This window comes from Lepisosteus platostomus, chromosome 3 (assembly GCF_059453375.1).
Source record: "Lepisosteus platostomus isolate fLepPlt1 chromosome 3, fLepPlt1.hap1, whole genome shotgun sequence".
Lineage (NCBI taxonomy): Eukaryota > Metazoa > Chordata > Actinopteri > Semionotiformes > Lepisosteidae > Lepisosteus > Lepisosteus platostomus.
Window position 1 is genome coordinate 12,066,178 of NC_142613.1, and position 20,527 is coordinate 12,086,704.

The 20,527-nt window shown below is 37.9% G+C and overlaps 1 protein-coding gene across 2 annotated transcripts in view; it reads right to left on the reverse strand.

Moving 5' to 3' along the window:
• The window catches only part of LOC148674393 (biglycan-like), a 47,277-nt gene that overhangs the window by 14,241 nt on the left and 12,509 nt on the right, over positions 1-20,527 (reverse strand). For both annotated transcript variants that reach the window (XM_088627110.1, XM_088627111.1), the window contains exon 2: positions 3,364-3,610. In XM_088627110.1, the coding sequence (XP_088483236.1) occupies positions 3,364-3,610 (247 nt within the window). The remainder of the gene's footprint in view (positions 1-3,363; positions 3,611-20,527) is intronic.

A 20,527-nucleotide genomic window follows, 5' to 3' on the forward strand; every position in this document is an offset into this window, starting at 1 on the left:
ATAGTGAATGTAGATGCATCAAAGCAATCAACATTTACAACACAAGTGAAGAATCAAAATTCAATTTGTCCTTTCACAGGAGTGACCAGGGCAGAGCACAAGTGGACTGTGTCTGTTGTTTCCTTGTCATGCTATTTAATTTGCGGTTGTTTTTTCACTCTTCCTTGTTTTGAGATAGCAATAACATATACCTGTTGTCCTATTATGTGAAAATACATATTAATAAGAACAGAGGTCTAAGTGCCCTTCTTTCATTTGTAACTATTTCTAGCACATTTTGAGTGAAGTGTCATATTAGTAGAAGGACCGCATCAAGATGCTTTCTGAAAGATCACAGTGAGACAACTTCTGTAAGAAGTAAAAGGTTTTTTTACATGGGTCTCCTCTGGTTGTACTTTGGTTTACTTGATGGGGATGGAGACTGGGGTTGAATTCTGCATATTCCTCTATGGGTTTAAATATCCGAGTCATATTTCCTCAATGAATTCCCTCTTCCAGGTTGAACATATTAGCTTTCTTAACCTCTGATTGTTTGTGTAATATGATAATCAAATTTGAACCCAATTTTACATTTTTTGCATTTTTACAGAGATTGGGGAGAGGGGTTGTTTTGGAAATCTGCCACATAAAACAAAGACGTTTCCATTATTACAACATGTGCTATGTAGAATTGTGGGGAATCTGGAATGCTTTTTCCATTCTACCCCCATCCCTCAAAGACATGCAGGACAAGAGCACTGGCTACTCAACCCCTGGCTATAAGAAGCACAACTGGGCCCCTTCTTTAATTAATCCATAGTAGTTCCATTACGAACAGTGACCCATTTAGGACACGACAGATGACATTATTACTGTATGTGTGCAGGGTGAGAGAATAATTAGCATGGCACTCAGCTCACCAGGAGAGCACTCCAGTACCTTAACACTGACACACATCCTCAGTGCTAAGAGATAAAAACGACTGATTTAACACTTGTTTGGACAGCTGTAGAAATCCATGCTAAAAGGGTGACGCCTGCCTGACATTCTGCTCAGTAAACATTGAACAGTTTTACACTTGCCACTGAGGATTTCTGAAACCTTGTATTGAGTTCAGAAAAATGTTAAGAAATGCACAATTAAAAAAAAAAAGTTCAATAAAGGGATCAATGCACAGTACTTACGAACTTAAAGTGTGCAGCAAAAGTTAGAACAGGCAGGGTGCCCCCAAAGGCTGGGTTTTTTGGAATTATTTCTGGGAATATCCTTTTCTTTGAAGACGGCAAACCAGCTAGTGTTCATTCTAAGTACAGCTGTGTGGCATCGTCAGAGGGCCTCAGAAGTTGTATTTGTTGGAGACTCGGCTAACCGTTATGCAGAATACGGATCATTCCAGCCTGCGAAGTGAGGGGGCCGAGCACATTGAAAGGATAATACTAATCCAGAACAGACCAGTGATGGGAAATGAGGGAGGGCTCTCCTCATCCAAAATAAACAGCACCTTGAAGAATGCCATAGGTTACAAGCCTGATTAATTTAAAGTCTTTGAAAGCGTTTTCTTGTTTACTTATGGTTTCTGGACTAAGGGTTACTGTCCTGCATTTCCCTGCTCTCTTGTGGTTTTAACCACCCCCTTTCAAAATCTTTGGAGTTTTTCACTCAAGTGCAGTTTTTACTTATTACATATTCTCTTGGGACTGTCTGGTTGTTTATGCTTCTAACTATTGTTTGGCATGGCATGATAATTTACCTCAGCCAAAAAACAAGTAAATCCAAAAACACCTCAGAAGTGAATGGGCCGAGATATCCGAGGATAGCACTTGACAGTTCCACACCTTGGGTGACTTCGTTTATTCAGTCTTGGCCCCCTATCTTCTTACCAAACAATGATAACATGGAAGCCTTTTCTGGATAACCTGAATTTGTGAGATGCCAAAAGATCACTTAGAATAATCTCTAAATGCATTTCAAGATATCTTAAATTTTAAAATATCCCTAATTCATGTTGAGATAACGTGAAATGATATATTGACGTTACCTGAGTACCTGTATGTCAAAACAGCTTTCCATTCAAGACTTTGTTTCAGAAATATACATCTGAGCATCGTATAATATACTGGTACCACAGCAGTACAAACATGACCTGCCAAGTCCTTTGTTTTACAGTACATTAGAGTTAGGGATAAAAATCAGTGAGTGAATAAACTTGAAATATAAGTCTACTTTGCGCCATGGGTCTTACAGAAATGATAAGAACCCCAAAAAAGCTTTGCAGATGACAATTTAAAAAAATAAATAAAAAGACAATGTAAATGCACATTTCTAACCATTTGCAACAGAACTTTAACCAGCTGCTATTGGAACCACATCAAATAAGAGGGACAATATGTTAAAAATACAGCAGTTGGTCTGTTGTCTTATTTAGCTAGCCTTCTAGCTGTAAGAGACTTGATAACCCTGCTAAAAACTGTTCAGAAATACACATTTATTTTTCCACTTTTTCAAATGATTTATTTTCAAATGGCAATTTAAGCCGTATTACTTACATAGCAGCAACTACCACATAGCCTAACGCTTCCAGTCATAATAAAGCCGATTGTGCTACACTTCTTTAATTTCATAAGAATGGTTACAAACAAGAAGAGTTCATTCTGCTCACCAATCACATTTGAGTTTTCACCAGCTAACTGATCCAAGGATCTCACCCAGCAGTTTCTTGAAAAAAAGCCATGATATGCTCTTCAACAACATGTGGGTAGCATGTTTCACACTCCAACAAATTTGGTAAAAATGTACTTCCTGCATATTACCATACAGGATATTCATTACTTCAGTACCAATGATTGCATTCATAACCTTCCATATAATAGAAGCAAGATGTTTCCCCACAATTGCTTGGGTCCAATATTGTCACTCTTTTTTATGGATGGGCAGTATATTAGCAATTATTGAGTTACTGGGAATTTCCCTTGTCTTGAGAGAAAGCTGAAAATATTTTGCTAAGGGCCTATGAATAACATTGTTTCCTTAAGTACTACTGACTCTGGAAATGGTCTTATCTTACGACCTTCTAGTGCCTGTAGCACTTCTGTCTCTTACTTGCAAATATATAAGCATGTTATCTGTTTCATGTCATCGGTAGTTAATGTTATTTAAAGCATGCAGCCTGATTCATATTTTACTCTACAGTTGCATCAATTAAACAACTTCACTTTCGCCCTTCTTTCCTCAGCTGCTCAGTTCGGATTGTCGGCAGAGTCACGGACACAGTCAAAATAAAATAAAGACACAGCCGAGATCATTTTCATGTTGTTCACATTTTTAATATCAGTATTGATGTAAAAGATGATGATCGATCAAAGGCTCCCCCCGCTGAACACTTACCAAGGTCAGAGCACTGGACGACCCGAAGGTGACACTGGCATCCAAATGGACAGACTGGCAGAGGGGGGGGTTGCTCTTCTCCAGGGCCTGAGCCCTCCTCGTCATTCATCATGGAGTCACTGTCCAGTGCAAAATCCCAGAAGACTTTCTGATTGAAGGGCTCTAAGGGATGTGCCAGGCCAGATGCCAGGAAGGAGCAGAGCAGCAAAAGGAGGAGTTCCATGGCAGCTCCAGGTACTGCACAGACCTGGCAGGGCACAGAGAGAAGCAATCAAAACTAGGGCCATAACTCCAAAGCAAGATCATTACTCATCACACAGTGGCAGTGGAAACTGTGCAGTATGGGTAATGAACACAGCACTACCTGATGGCTCTTAACTGAGCTCTTCTGACTCTGCATCAGCCAGTGCCACGGTATTAGGTCTTTTTCTAATTGCTGTCTAATAAATGCAATGCACATTTTGTTTTCCCTCTTAGTTAATTAGTTACTCCATCAAATACAGAACAGTTAGTAACAATGGATGCTTTCTGTTGTCAAGTATTATCAGGGGTTTCTCAAGGCCCTGTTTTGGGATCTTTGTAGTTAATTATTTATGAATATTATAGTTATTATTTATTACAGTATGTTACTATGGCTTTACTTGCAGAATACTATTGACACTGGTCTTGCAGTTTCTAAACTCTCATAATTCTTATCAGAAATTACATTTTGGATGCAACAGATTTTCTAAAGCTACACTTTATTAAAATACTTAAGATAGTTTTGTTGTTTTGTGCTCCATTTCAGCTATGGAAAACTATGTTGATTATAAGTCTTTCAAAGAGGCCAGAACTCTTGGTGTTGTCTTTTACACTTATATGACTATAGTCTCATGTCAGAAATATTATTTACAATTGTTTTATTTCTTGTGTAACACCTTGTTTATTTCATTATGACACAGAGACCTTACAGAAGCACATGTTAAACCAGGAACCATTTATTATAATGTTTTGCCCAAGGTTTCTGCCAAGACCCTCATAGGGTGCAATTTTCATAAAATGCAGCTGCAAGGATAATAACCAAATCTGCAGCTCATGAACGTGTACCTTCTGTTTTGCCATCCTTGTCTTGGTTGTCTGTTAAGTTTAGAATCTACTGTACCTTCAACTCATACAATGCCCAATGATCACCAAAAACAGCTAGGAATACATTCAGCTGTCACATGCTATTCAACCATTTGTTGGTCTTTCCTTTTTTGTAACCATTTGTTGGTTACTGTAAAACATTATTACCAATACCATGCAGTTAAAAATTAAGAATGATAAAAACAAGGAAAGTTGCAGCACCAGCAACTCTTTGTGAACCAATTAGAACATATTTAAAATCAACCTCCTTTGATCTCTAGACGCCAGACAGCTGTGTCCCACCAACCTATAAAGCATGTTCCACCAAGGGCCCCAAGCTTCCAACATCCCCACCACTTTATTACTGTATTAAACCGGGTTTTCCATCCCCAAGGGGACCAATCTGCAACCCCCCTGGCCTTTAGTACAAGCTGACGAAGGACCTTTACAAATACCAGCTGATCCGATCACCAAAGTACTGGCAAAATATTATTTCTTACATTTATTCTTTATACAGTGCATAAAGAACAAAGGGCAAAAATATTTTCAGTGCAGAATAACAAATTGATAACATACTGTAGTATTTTTTTTAAATAGAATTTGTTGAGTGCCTGTAAATGGCTTGAGTGTGCCTTATTCGGGAAATGGCCAGTAAGGTATTAGTTATTTGTGACAAAGGGCAAGTACCTACAGTACAGCAGACAGCCTTTTGTACCAGGGGTGGTTGAAAAAGAGTTAAAATGGTTATATAGAACTGTGGCACTGTGGGTTATGCCTTAGCTAAAAGAGTGTTAGATGTACGTTACAGTATGTACTGTATAGACCTGTTGTGAGATTAATGCTGGTATGTGATCCCCTATGTTATCACACCTTTACACAGGGGTTGTTTGTCATTTGTTAAGTGCTGATGTGCTGTTCAGAAATGGACTTCATAGCGTATGTATGGAAGCAGGATAATCCTAAATTCCCAGAAATCATCTGGGAGCTAAGCAGAAGTCCAGGCCTCTAGGCATCTCCCAACACTTTATGCGGGAGCAAGTGGGATAAAGTCAAATAATCCATACAGCCCATCATCACACCTGCATTACTGGGGCTCACTTGCTTCTGCAAAAAGCCTGCTGCTTACAGGCTAAACAGTCAAACTAGAAACACTAGGTTTGTAACTTTTCAGTGCAGAACCTCTACTTGTTCCTTAACTGTTAACATACTTACACAGTAAATGTATTTATAGATTGATCTGACTTTCTGAAAATATCATGCCTCAGAATCAGGCAGTATTACTCCATCCTACCAATCACCTGCTGCCTAGGGAAGTTCAGGTTTTCCTTCCCAGTGCCCTTTACTCAAGTCCCCACCCCAAACCCACTTGTAGCACCAAACCTGTATCCCTTTTACCCACTTCATTAGGGAGTGGGGAACCAACTGTGTTCGATATCATGCAGATGACCAGGCTACTCTTTCTCAAGTCAAACAGATTAAAGCCAGAACATGTTCTCAAGTCTTCATTTCATTTAATGTCAATCCATGTCTGTACATAAAGAGGTATAGTGTGTACACCTCCAGGTGCTTTGGTTTCCAAAGATATGCTGGTGAGTTAACTGGTTTCTGGGAAAACTGGCCCCGATGCGAGTGTGGGCGTGTCTGTGTCTCTGACTATGTGTGCCCAGAGATGGACTGGCATCCCCATCAACTTATATCCCATCTAGTGCCCAATGCGTCCCAGGCTGGCTTTTAGGGCTACCATGACCCTGAATTGGATAAGGAGTTGTTGAAAGCAATAATGGTGGTGTGATGACAAGGTTACAGCTTCTAATTTGGTATCTTACTAATGTTTATAAATTTTTCGTTTTTAAAATGATATTTGCTCATGTTTTGAGTTTTGATATATTACATATGATTTGCTATTTATTAAAGCAAACATTTTGTATTTATTTAAAATAACATTTACTGTACGCCATTAATGACATTGGAACAGCTTCTATATAGTGCATTGCTTGTTTACACAGTACTTGTTACACAGAATGTCACTCTGACTTGTTAATGATCTGACCCTGGTTTCATTTAATTACAACTGATTATGGAAAACAGCTTACAATACATTCCAAAACTAAATCTGCATTAGTTTTGTTCAGGTACAGTATTACATATCACTAACATGGATTTTAGAAACATTTTCCATAGAATCTGCAACCAGTAACATGCTCTACACCCGTGCAGCTGATAATATAAAACTCTGCCTTCTAACTTGGCCCATCAATCTGCCTACACTTAGCTCACTCTTTAGAACCTTAGATTTTGTTCCATACAGCAGAAAGAGGGTTCCTCCCACTTGTTGCTTCTTTGTTGATTTAAAGTCGCTCTTAGACCACAGACCAATCTGGTTTGTGTAGCTTTCTCCATAATGTGGTTGCACTGCTGATTGCCAGAAAAGCCCCTCTCATCACCAAAGACCACTGAAGCTGTGTGCCGCCAGCCAAAGTGACAAATTCAGGGGCAAAGGGGACCCCATTAGATCCATGACTCTTTTTTTAAAGAATAAACCGCAGATTTCATCCTGGGTCCCCCGTTTCCATTTGGCAGCCACGTGGCAAACAAGTGAAGTCTAAGGCAAGCTGAGATCTGCATGGCCTGCCGTTACCACCCTCCTTCGATAGATCTTTAATTTGCAGGAAGGCAGCTTGAAACCACGGAGTTGCTCCCTCACAGGCAAAGCTCATAAAATTGCTGCCTTTTGGTAGCAGGCTAAGCTTCCCTAGTGTACACGAGTCCGTCTTTGATCCCCCTGCCAAGCTGACTTAGTGTGAGGGGAAGTGGAGAGAAAGTAAATCAGGGTAGAAAGAAAAATGCTACCCTGCTGAGTTAATACCTACTTCCATCGCTGGGGAGGGGGGTATAGTACCTATTTCCATGTGGAAAAGAACTGACACCCTTATTAAATTTCTTTCATTTTCAAGAGCTTAACAGGGGAGATGCAGTCAGTACAAGTGATGCATGCCTTTACTGTACATTGTTGCCCAGGTCTCACTGCGAAAACAACCTGTTTTGTTATAACAGATGAAAACACGGCAGAAAAAGAAACTTAACTGCAAATTAAAGTTTTAATTAACTTAATTAACTCCATTAACGTGTTTCTCTCTAGCACATTTACTGTGCCTTGTAGTGGAATATCTCCAAAACATCTTTATCAGATGCAGAATTACAAATTAGATTCCTAGTGCGAGCTGAAAAGGTTTTCCAAACCTTTATTAAAGGGTGTTGTCACATTTTCCTTGCCTTTCAAATTACTCAGGGTGCGATATAAAGTCCAGAAAAGAGAAACGAACATTTCATAATAGGTTCATAAAAAAAATCCCACTGCAGATATGCACCTTTAGAAGAAGATACAGTATGAACATTTGTACATCATGTGGTTAAAGAGGAATATCTGTATGTAACTGCATCTTGAAATCTCCCATCTTCTTGAAGGGCTCCCATCAAATTTGAAGCTTTAAGGTGATAAATTTCACATGGACTTCAGATCTTGGCCACAGAGGGCCTAGAAAAAATGTCCTAACTGAAAACATTGGTCCTTAAAACCAGGATAGGCATAAAATATAGTAACTAGTTATAATATATATTACTATTATTAGATAACTCATAAACTCATATGAGTTATAATACTAATTATAACTCATTTCAAAGTGCTCCAAGAGAGGTTTATGAAGTTTTGGTTGAAAAGTTTTTCAATTCATAAATCAATCTTGTGTTGTTAGGTGCTATAAAACCCTTTTCTGATATGAAAAGAAAAACAGTACATAGATCTGAATGTACTACTGTATGGTCAACACTGAATTTCAGGGGCTATCATTTGTTCCCAAAAATCATGATGTATTATACATACATTTCACTGCAGACCAATTTTGCCAACATGAAAAAAGTTAAGAGAACATATGAAAATGAACATAAGGGCATATTTAAAAGCATTCCCACAAAAATCTTCAAACCATACGCCACGTACTGTGGTCTCACATTTGTCCATATTTGTTTCAGGAAGAATGACATCTTGGTATGCCACAATTTCAGGGGTAAAGAAAGATTCATTGTTCAGTTTTGCAGTTTGGAGCTTACAGTCAAGTTTTGGACGTTTCCCAGCCTGTAAAAATTTTAAATTAGGCCTGAGCATGAAAATTAATTTGGGAAATTTCTGTGATTTACAGAGGCTGGGCAAGAGAACCATACCAAAATTCTTATTTTGAAGATAATTGAAAACTAATAACTTTTGAACAAAGCATTTAGAAAACTCTGCTTAAAACGTCCTCCATCAATGTCACTCCGTTCATCAAGTCCCAGGGATTTAAGAAACTGCACTAGAATGAACAGCTCAGGGATGTCATTTTGAAGAAACCATCCTACATTTATTATGCGATTCTTTCAGTATTTGTTTCAATATCATCTACAAACCTTCTCCCAGAAAAAAGACAAATCCACACTTTCTCAGCTAAGGTTAACATTTGCATGTACAGACAAAAGCAAACATCAGAGATTCTGTTCTTTTAAAAAGTAGTGTACTGTATGTGGATTTGCTGTACTGTGGATGTAGATATCCCATGTTTCACCTATTGGAGTGCACACATTGATACTGTATATGTTGTAAGAAAGTTCCAGTACAGTTTGACTTCAGCTTGGGCTCCTTGCATTTATTTTATGCAAATCGTATTATAAGGTAGAAACAACACATTTGCGACAAGACTGGATCTACAACTGCTGACAATGTCACCCCAGACCAAGATAAAATTGCTGAAGAGAAATAAAAAAGAGAAAAGGAAAGATGAAGGGGGTGTGAGACGGTGCTAGCGAGATGAATCCATGAGTAAATGAAAAAACAATATCAGGCGACACTGAAAATACTGTATTAGTCTTTGGATGCTGTTCTGGAAGAATGGACAACATACTGTATATTGAAAGAGTGGAACTTTTCGGCTGGTTAACGATATTTTGCTTAACGTAACCGGTTTCCAAAACGTAAGGTTTGCTGTGCAGTTTGTTAGTGCCACCCACACCAAATACAGCCCAAGCAATAAGTTATAGACTTTAGCCACTATCAGTTTGTGTACATAACTAAAATAGGATTAAAAATTGTGTAAAACTCAAATTCCCAGCACAAAAAATATGCCAGCCAGGAATTGCTAACACAGGTCCAATCTCCAGTCAGTTAACCCCAGCTTTTAAATCCCCCAACGCCACATACAGAACAGTGGGCACTGATAAAGGTCATTCCTGTGGCAACTTATATCAAGAGAAAATCACAAACAATCAGTTGCGCAATTCTACTTCTACCTTGTCACAGATAAAAACAAGATCAAGATTACCTGAATAACTTACAGAAAGTGCTCAACAGACTGAAAGAGTATGGACTCAAAGAGTTTTTCAAGGAGGAAATATCATAATATGGAAATGTGATCAATAAGAATGGTTTACACAAATCACAAGATAAGACTGTGGCCATGCTAAAGGCACCACAGCTTCAGAATGTGTCACAGTTATGATCCTATTTAGGGCTTGTAAACTGCTATCACAACTTCTTGCCAAACTGTTCCACAGTGCTACATCCACTGAGTGCACTATTACAGATCAGGTCAAAAAAGAAGTGGTCAGAGAGCTGTGAACAAGTTTACTTAGAAAATAAGAGACTGATAACATCAGATAAAGTGCTGACATACTTTGATCCTTCCCTACCCATTAAGTTAGCGTCACCTTACCAGGTGCTTTACTTCATCGTCATTGACAGTGACTGAAAATTATGCACAAATTGACCGAGAAGCCATTAGCTTTGAATGGTGAGTGAAGAAATTCCACGGCCAAAGGTTTACCTTGGTGACCAATTACCAGCCTTTAGTGGCAATTTTCAATGCCAGGAAAGGTGTTTTACTGATGACCGCAGCACGTTTGCAACAACGGTCACTGTTCCGAGGAGCACATTCTTATGACATTGAATTCAAAAGAACACGAGAACCTGGCAATGCTAAAAGTCATGTTTACCAATACAGAAAGCGGAACAACTAAGATAAATGGACCTATTGGATGTGTATTATGTCATGATTGTCCTGTATATCAGTTAACAGTTACAAACGAACATATTCAAAGAGAAACAAGGAACAGCCCAACTCTGCTGAATGTTTCAGACATCATTATACGATGGTGGCCAAAACATGGACATTACAGAACCTGTACCCAGACTTTGTAGCCAGAAAGGATCAGCTGTCTGTATGTCAAGGAACCTTGATGTACTGTATGGATTACATGTTGTAATTATATTCAAATGCATTGGATGAAGGACACTCGGGGACTGTGACAATTGTGACAGTGTGTGGTGGCTGGGTATGGACAAACAGATCGAAAACCTGACAAAGAGCTGCACTGGATGCCAACTAATCCAGAATGCACCAACTTTGTCTTTACACTCATGGGAATGATTTTTATCACCCTGGCAATGTGTGCATATTGATTTTGCAGTCCCTTTCAATGACTCTGTTACTACAGTGGTAACGGACAACAGTTTACAGTACTGTACTTCTCAGCAATTCAAAACCTTCATGAAGCAGAACAGCATTAAACATTTCATCTCTGGTCCTCACCATCCAGCCACAAGTGGTTTATCAGAGAGATTTGTCCAAACTTTCAAAAAGTCTATCAGGGCAGTGGAGAATTAGAACATACTACTGCAATTAAAAAATGATAACTTTCTTTTGCAGTTCTGCAGTTGCATGAAATGCAGTTCATGCAATAACGAATATAACTTCAGCAATTATGTTCTTAAACACGAACCTGAAATCTTGCATGGAAGTACAAAAAACAAATGAGAGAATTAAGAAGTTGAAATTAAGTGAAAAGTAAACCATTTTAACAAATGAACAAGAAACCAAACAGAAGCTTCAGTGTTGGACAGGACTGTCTTGCACAAGACTTGTATCAAAAAGTCTAACCTAAACAATTGTCATTAAAACAGGCCCTCTGATGTACACCGTTGATGTTGGAAACACTACATGGAGATGACATGTAGATCAGATCTAGAATGCTCAAACACAGGGAAAGTCAATACATACCTCATGATAGTAAGAAACAAACGATACACACGAGGATCCAATCCTTACCTTGAAACCACCAGATGTTGATGAAAATGTTCCAGAAGCTGAGTCACCAGACCAACAACAGACAACAGAATTCCATTCTATTATGACTAATGATTCACCCGACTTACCTGCAGAGACCAATGTTCAAAATCCTAAAGGTGTACAAAAACTTTGTCCCGAGAGACAGAGGAAACAACCTCAGAGACTGAGTCTATAAAAGAGAGTGGTGATGTTTTTGTATCATATACAGTATGTGAATCCACTTTACTGCAGAAGTAGACCTCCCTGGTCTGAATGCATGCATTGACATACTGTATGTTGTGCATTGTAAGAAAGCTTGACTTCAGTTCAGACTCCATACATTTGTTTTCTTTGGTTGTGTTAAGGGGTAAACACAACAACATTTTTTTCCAAAACATCTCGTCATTACGCCAGGTTTAATTTGCTGCTAAATATCAGTTCTGCAAAGCTGGCTAACAGGAAGTCTGTAGGAGAAGGAACAGGAAGCTCAGGAGGAAAAGCCTAGAGGTGGAGCTTTTTTAAAGGCAGATTTGAGTACACTAAACAAGAATATAAGCTGTAAATTCAGTTTAATGCAAACACTAAATAATGAAACTAGAGAGATCAATAGTAGTTCCACCAGTAAAGGGGTTTTGAGCCCGTGCCATGTTATTAGCCACATGTGACCCAATTCCCTAGTAGTGGCACACAGCTAGCTAGAACTGCCAAAATTGAGTAGGCCTTAGTAACAGGGTTTCCTCAGCTTTGGGTGCAACAGGACCTCCTCTGTAAGGATTTAGTGACATTGCTGAGAGAGGTACAGTACTGCTGTCCAAAGTGGAGCTCACAATAAGCTCGCAATTTCTTGCATTAGGAATTCATCTTTTCACATACCCCAGCTTGCTCTCCATGAGACACAGACACACAGACAGAGAGAGAAACTTGGGGTCAGAGTGCAGGGTCAGTCATTTATACAGTGCCCCTGGAGCAGCTGGGGTTAAGGGCCTTGTTCAGGGGCCCAACAGAGTAGGATTCCTCTGCCAGCTGCAGGATTTGAACCTGCAACCTTCCAGCCACAGTTTCAGATCCTTAGCCACAGTGCCACCACTCCGCCCCCTTGTGATCTTAAGTGTAGTGTAGTTTTAGTATAGAATGTGAGTCTTGGTGAACTACTCACTGGCATTCATGAGAAAACATCCACACAAAAGAACAGGTACAAGTACAGGTACTTCCATCACAGAAGCAGAACAGAAATATTTTCAAAAAGTTGAGTTCTTAATAATTGTACTGCCTTCTACAAGAACTCTGTCTCTGAGTAACTTGGGAATGCTTTTTACAGACATAGAAAATTAAAACAACATGAGGGCATTTGTACAGAAGTGTGTACCGTAAATCATTGAGGGGTACCCATTACTGAATGTTTAGTCACTGATCATTGCTTCAGATCTCCATGTGGCCTCGTCTAACTTCACTTGTGGGCTAACCAGGTTTTATTTAGGCAGTGCTGCCTGATTCCAGACCCACATTTTTTTCTTTTTTTGCTTTTGAACTCATTTGACCTGGCCAACCAAGTTGTGTATGGGAATCGAGCCACATGTTATGACTATGGGAAACACTACTTGATGAAAAAGTCATTTGCACAGTCAATTTAATATCTACGCACCATTTACTGCTAAGTGCATAATTTATACAGATAAAATATTTAATAGCTCTTTGCCATTTTTTAACTAGGAGATGACTTGGATCTCCTCTACTTTGTTAGCTGTATTAAATTCCAATATAACAGAATGGATACTTGTATTGAAAGATATTGTTAATAGATCATACACTGCATTTCTTACAAATATTTAATAAGCAAAAAAAGATTGAACAGTTTAGTTCCAAGACGAGGTCCAGGAACTGCAATACACCATCAATAATTCCCGACAATGACCCAGCCTAGTAATTACGGCATAGCAAAAGCCTGGATCATACCACAGCACAGAGAAAAATATCTCAAATATTTTATTAACCTGTTTATGAGAGAGAATACTTTATTACAAAAGATGAAATAACCTTCCTATGATCCCAAAAAGAAATTAAAGATAGTTTTATTTTTCTAAAGCAAGAAAACAAACTGAAAATTTCAGAAGCAAATATTTTTCTATATTTGTTTTCAATATGAGAATTCTACGTATGACAATCACATCGCAGCTTCCTCATTGTCCCGATATGTTTTATCTGAAATAAGTCAGATTTTTCAAATATACAATACCTTTACTTTTCTTGGGTGAGAACAGAAAACCTAGTTTGTGACTCCCCTATTTTGTGGCCTCTAGGAAACAAATTCAGAATGTTTATATATTGGATGCATATATTTATAGTATATAATTGTAATATGTATATATCTATCACATATAATTATTCATTATAATTATGTAAAAGTATACAAGTGTACCAATTTAAATCCTTAATATATATCAGGAAGTGTTTAAATTTAATAATAATAATAATAATAATAATAATAATAATAATAATAATAATAATAATAACAACAACAACATTGCTTTATTAACCCTTTACAATTTCTTGCATTAGGAATTATCTTTTCGCATACCCCAGCTTGCTCTCCATGAGACACACAGATAGGGAGAGAGCCTGGGGTCAGAGTGCAGGGTCTGCCATTGTACAGCACCCCTGGAGCAGTCAGGGTTAAGTGCCTTGCTCAGGAGCCCAACAGAGTAGGATTCCTCTGCCAGCTGCGGGATTTGAACCAGCAACTTTCTAGCCACAGGCGCAGATCCTTAGCCACAGAGCCACCGCTCCGCCCCAATTTGAATAAACTGTTAGTTTTTAAAATGTAAGTAAAGTTTTTAAATCTGCACCGTCCAAGTTTATCGAATGTCCCTTTATTCAGATTACATACAGTTTCCTGTTGCTTAAGTTCTTGATCCATGTGTGTACCTTTTGACTTTTCAAAATGAATTGGATTAACCTTAGCAAAAGCTTTCTGGAAATTTAAAATAAATTTAATTATACTGTAAAAAGTAGTTTCTTATCATAAATGTATCATACAACTTTTTAGTGCTCTGCTTCCTTCTTGCCCTGTTATAAATTAAATATATTTAACTTTGGAGAAGAATGTATATACAGTACTTCAGTGTTATCAGACATACCATTTCCTTGTTATCCATCTCTTAAAATGCCTTATTTCTTCGAGGATTCCTCCAGTTCAACTCCTCTCATAGCTTACCAGGAACAAAAGTAAGACTTATTGGTTTATTATAATTGGTTTCCTTAATTTCTGTCAGGCACAGATCCTGAAAATACTTTTTGGCATTCCATAATGAGGAAACTCATTCCTGCATGTACAGTAACCAAGTATCTCTGCAAGGTTTTTAGTCTTCTTATCCTCTGGAATTTTGCAAGTGACCTCCAGGATTTTTATTCGTGGCATACAGTATGAAACAGTTGCCTTCTCTGTAATTTGTTCAGCATAAAACCATCATTCATATGGGGAAAGCAGAATATTGGATTTTTATTCACCACAGCACTCTGGAAAAGATGTGCTTTTGCTCCATTGCAGGGATTGTGTTATTGCTATTAATACAAACACACACCACTGCAGTTTTCCAATCAGTATGTCATTATTGATCACATTTTTTCCATCAGGTCTATTTCCTGGTTTCCATAAGATCCCACAATGCCATGTGTAATTCCAGTGCCAGTTGTAACTTCTGCTTTACAAGCCAAAAAAGGTAAATGTATGTCTCATAAAGCTAAGCAATAGCTTAGAAGCAACAAGATATTGCAGCAAAATAGTGGACCATCAATGGTAGCTTAGCAACCACACCTCAGATAGGTTAGCGTCGCTTGTGCAACTTCAACAGGTAAGGCCCAGAATGCATGACACTTGAAACTCAATGACAGCAAATAATCAGCATCAGTTGGAGCCCATAAAATCCCCAGAATGAGCTTCAAACATTGGCTGTATCTCTGTAATTATATTGTACTTGTTTAGACCATGTGTGTATGAGAATATCACTTTGGTGAAGAGTTGTATGTTTTAAGTACTAAAACAAGGAATAATGGGATGTATTAATGGGTATTCTCACACAGCATTTTTGAGTTGATTAAAGCTTCTTTCTTTTTTGAAAAGAATGTTAATGCTAAAACAAATATCTTACCAGAAAAAGTAATACAAAAGAGCTCTGGAAAAATCAGTATACTCGATCTCTCCTAATTTTTAGCAGATTCATGAAGAGACTTGCTTGAGGTCCTGAATAGAATTAAAGCAGATTTAACTAGATGGCATTTTTAGAACATTGTTATTGGGTTTTCCAGAAGTACAGTATAAAAAAGCATATATACATAATGACTTTGCACACCCATCAATAAAATACACCGGTGGAAAGACAAAACTCCACCAGGTACAGTAACTAACACCAGGTCTCTTTGTTTAAGATGTTAAGCTAACATCATCATAATCAGAATAAACACATTGTAACCAGGGTGTACAAGTTTGATCAAACAGATGTAAAATACCTTTCAGTTTCTAAGTATTTGTCTCATACAGGCATTTAGCTCAGGTACCCATTGTAATACATCAGGTGAATCTTCTTAATTCCATTTACTGTATACAGTATGTTGCAGATCTTTTAACACAGTCATATCTCAATTTAGATTGTAAATCAGTTTGTCAAAAATGAGGCATTTCCTCCCATATTTTTAGAAAGTGAAGCAAAATGGTAGTAGTGGGAATGAAAATAGTGGGAAATATGATAGGCCAGGAATTAAGAATGTGGCTTTTGACCTGTGTTCATACAGGTACGTTAAGGCCACTAAACCAGCTAGAGACTTAAGTTGTGCTGCACAGTACAAATAACCAATTCTGGATAACCCAAACCACCATTCATTTAAGTTCCTCTGAAATTGTATCCATCAAATATGTCATCTTATATAAATTAAAAAGATGTTGCTCTACATACTGTACATTCCTAAATACAGAAATTGCATTTTTTATTTTAAAGTTAAAACTGTTGTATCAATTGTCAATAACCTATACTGGGGAGTTTGAATACCAGTATAGAAAGGGGCAAGATGTCACTCTTTGAACAATTTATTTTGTATACTGAGCATTTGCTGAAGTTCTTATATGACGTGCTTAAGTCAGAAAATAACTTCTAATGAAATAAGGGGGTCCATCATAAACAATAAAATGCCATGAGCTTGCAAACCAATAATGTAAGTTTTCTATTTCAGAACTTTTAATGCCCAGGTCAGCTCAAAAATTTTTATTAACACAAACAGTAGGCCTGATGGGGAATGAGGACACTCCTTCCTCAGCTCCTAAGAGACAGAAAATAGTCTACAAATCTGTTGACGTACTTAGCTTAACTCGAGGATTAATATAAAGGGCACAGACCCAGTTTAAAAAATAGTGTCCAAGCTGCTCTAATTAGTTGGTTTTCTTTACAAGCTCCACTAAATTTTGGATTTCAATTTTAAAAATGTATGGAATTCCACACATTAATTTGTTTTCTTTGAAACTAATTTCACTTCCAACAAAAAACATTTAACATATTACTTCTATTCTAACTTTCTTTTGGTTGTCTTAAAGAAGAACAAAGATATTGGTGGCCTGGCTTTCCATTAGAGAGATGCTGAATTCCAGAGCATCATCTACATTATGTCTCAATTGAAGCTTTAATTAATCCAACCGGACTGCGGGATGTTTAAATTTCTGTTCATATGGACAAGACTGCCTCCCTTCAAAGAGGCCAAGACATTACAGACTCACTGGAAATTCAAAAATTCTTGGCCACACCCTGAAATTTAGTGAGCTTCCAAAGATTCAAAATACTGTCTTCTTATTGACTGGTGCTCAGCTCTTTGCCTGCCCATCCAGGTGGTGAGGAACTGTTCATTCTCTCGATGACAGTGGCCGGTGCACATTTCAGGATCTGACACAGACTTTCTCTCTGGTCTTGGGCGCACTCGAGCCGAGAAGATGCTGAACATGACCTTGGCAAAGCCTGCCTGAGCTGGCCTCGCCGTTCTTCCACTGCATGCAGCAATGTTGCATGTAGTGAAGAGGAAGGGTTAAAAATGAAGCTGGGCTACAATGAAAACCTGCAGGAGTGCTGGCATCCAGGACTACTAAAACTAAACAAACTGAATAGTCCTTCTAATTGAGATTGTGTCTGGGGCAACACCAACTTCTAAATTTTAAGTGCATGTAAAATATAGGCAACATTATACTGACCGCAGGTGATGCTCCTGTCTCAGACAGACACAGGCAGGGTGTACTCTTATCTGGTACTCTATTGCCATGTCTTTTGGGTGTGTTTGACCAATGTGATTTCAGATGTTACTGTTGTAACGGTTGTGCATTCATAGTAAATTGTAAATCAAACATATATTATGTTGGCAGGTCTAAGTGCAGGCAAAATAATCTATTTTATGAAGCTAACAGAGTTGACTGAGAAAATCTGTTTTATGATGGAGACTGAAATCATTTTAAATTGCAGCTAGTTGCATCAATTTGCAGATACAGCTGACTACATTTCCTAATGCAAAAACTGTTGCAACAGGGCCAATTGCTTTCCCTTATCTTTAGAAGCAGTTTGATTTGCCCCCCCCTTTCTGGTGTGAACTCCACTTTTGTTTTTGTTTTTCACAATTCATAAAAAGAGACCAGGTAAAAAAAACTTTACAAGCATGAATTCCATTTCAGCTGAAACCAGATAATGTTGTCAGCTTTATGTTACAATCTTCATGACTAATAAATATTTTTTCAATGGGAGACTAATACGTCTGTCACATCTGCACATATTTAAACCAACCCCTTCTTCTTTTGGAGTAAATCATGTTTGCTAGCTAATTCCAGACATATGGGCTGCACTAAACCACAAGACTTACTAATCAAAGAACGATCAGGCTTGTGGGGATAAATAGGCGATTGGCATGCCCTTTAAGATTCCCTTTCAAAGCCCTTTTCTGGGACAACTTTGAAAGGAGCTATCCCAGGTTAAACATCCCATTCCATTCAAAAGGCTCTGGTCTCAGCAACCGAGAGGAGAAAACAAGCCACTTAAAGGTGTTATGTCTCAGTTATTCACTGGCTTCCTCTCCATGGTCATTAGTGGGATTCTATAGACGATGAATACTGTTATTCTTCATTTGAGATTAGCACATCTTTCCTGACCACAGCAAACTGCTTATTCTGTGTCCCACGCCTTCATTTTCCTGGTTATTTTGATCTATCAATGTTATTTCACTACTCTTTCCCTTTTCTATTTTTGCATATGGCGTTAAAATGTGTGTGCATAAAAAACTATTAATGCATCATGCAATGTCATTTCAATAAAATACTACAAAGTATGTAGTTATTTCAAAAGCAGTGTAGCTTTACCTTTCAATCTTCCTGCAAAGAAATGTGGGGAATTGTGGTCCTCTTAACCCCATGAGCAAAACACTTACAAACTTACCAACTGTTGCTCATTCCCTAACAAGGATTGGCAAATAAACTTTTCCTAGGTTTTTGCTTCCTTCATTCATTTGATTGGAATTGCCAACATGACTGGAATTGCCAGCATGAACAGAAAACTCAGCAACCGGCACCAACAGAAAAACAAATCAGGACCAACTAAAGAATAAAATACGAACAAGCAAATGACAGATGAAGTCAGCTTTCCTTTGAACCTGTCTGGAGAGACCTACATACTGGATGTTCTCACAGGAAAAGGTGTCTGCTTTGCAGACACACTTTCCTATTCATACTGCAGCTTAATATTATTTTTTATTTTCCAGTCAATGATGTGTAGGTCTACATGGGCAGGGTCAATTGAGATCATTCCTGCAAATACACTGCAGTTAAAGATGATGTCATCCAAAAGCTGCCACCCAAACAGCCAGTCTCCTGTTCTGGGTTAACCACATTTCCTCCAGTACCCAATGAGGTACACTGACTACCTGCATTAACCATTTCAGAGAGAAACACCAAAGGAATCCACAAAGCTTAATCTCTCAACACAAGAGCACGTCTGTCATTATTTGAAAGGTGCAGCTACAATAACAGTGATGGCCATCTGGGTGAACTGCATACATAAGAATCATAAGTCACATAAATTATGTACTGGGGATTACTCACAAGCCGAGAGGCACCTTTTTCCTCAGATTAATGGAAGAAGCAGTTTTTATATCTCATTTTTTTGTCATTCCATTACTTATTCAATTCACATCCTGTTATGAACGTGCATACAGTAGTGTGACAAATTTCTCAGTTTTCCACATTTTTAGTGGATGGACTGACTTTCATTCTACCAGTAAAATAGCAGGAGAATTGTTTTGGATGAAAAGCACTTGACAATACCCAAGGTATTACTATAATTGATTCAGGCATACATATTTGTTGGGGCTGTAAGTAAAATGGGTAAAAGCTTGAAATGAAAGTTAAACGACTCTAGAGCTCAGAAGCAATTAAAAACAAATTTCATGAAGCATGGAAAATGGGGAAAAAAGTTTGCCTGAAAATAAATTATACAGGGTGAAGAAAGTGTTACAACATGTCGTGGTCTATTAAAAGTAAACTCTAAAAGAAGAAACATCATATAAATTATGTATACATACTGTACAGTAAACAAATGTAGATATGATAAACATACCCTACGTAAACACTGCCTAGTTTTCCAGAAACACCAATTACATGTTCTAACCTCTTCCAAGCACAAGTCACCCATAACTCTACCAATAAAAACAAAATCAAAGAAGCAAAAGATATTAAAATAAAGAGTAAAATATGGATTGCTTGTATTAGCTTGAAAAGGTTACACTTATTTCATTCTGGAGCAGGGTAGCTTTTCAAACTTTATTCAAGTTTCAGACTTTAGTCAAACCTGTTGTACTTCAATAACTAAATATCAAAAGATAAACCAAATACAATTTTAAAGCTTAATGTTTTAAGAACGTAC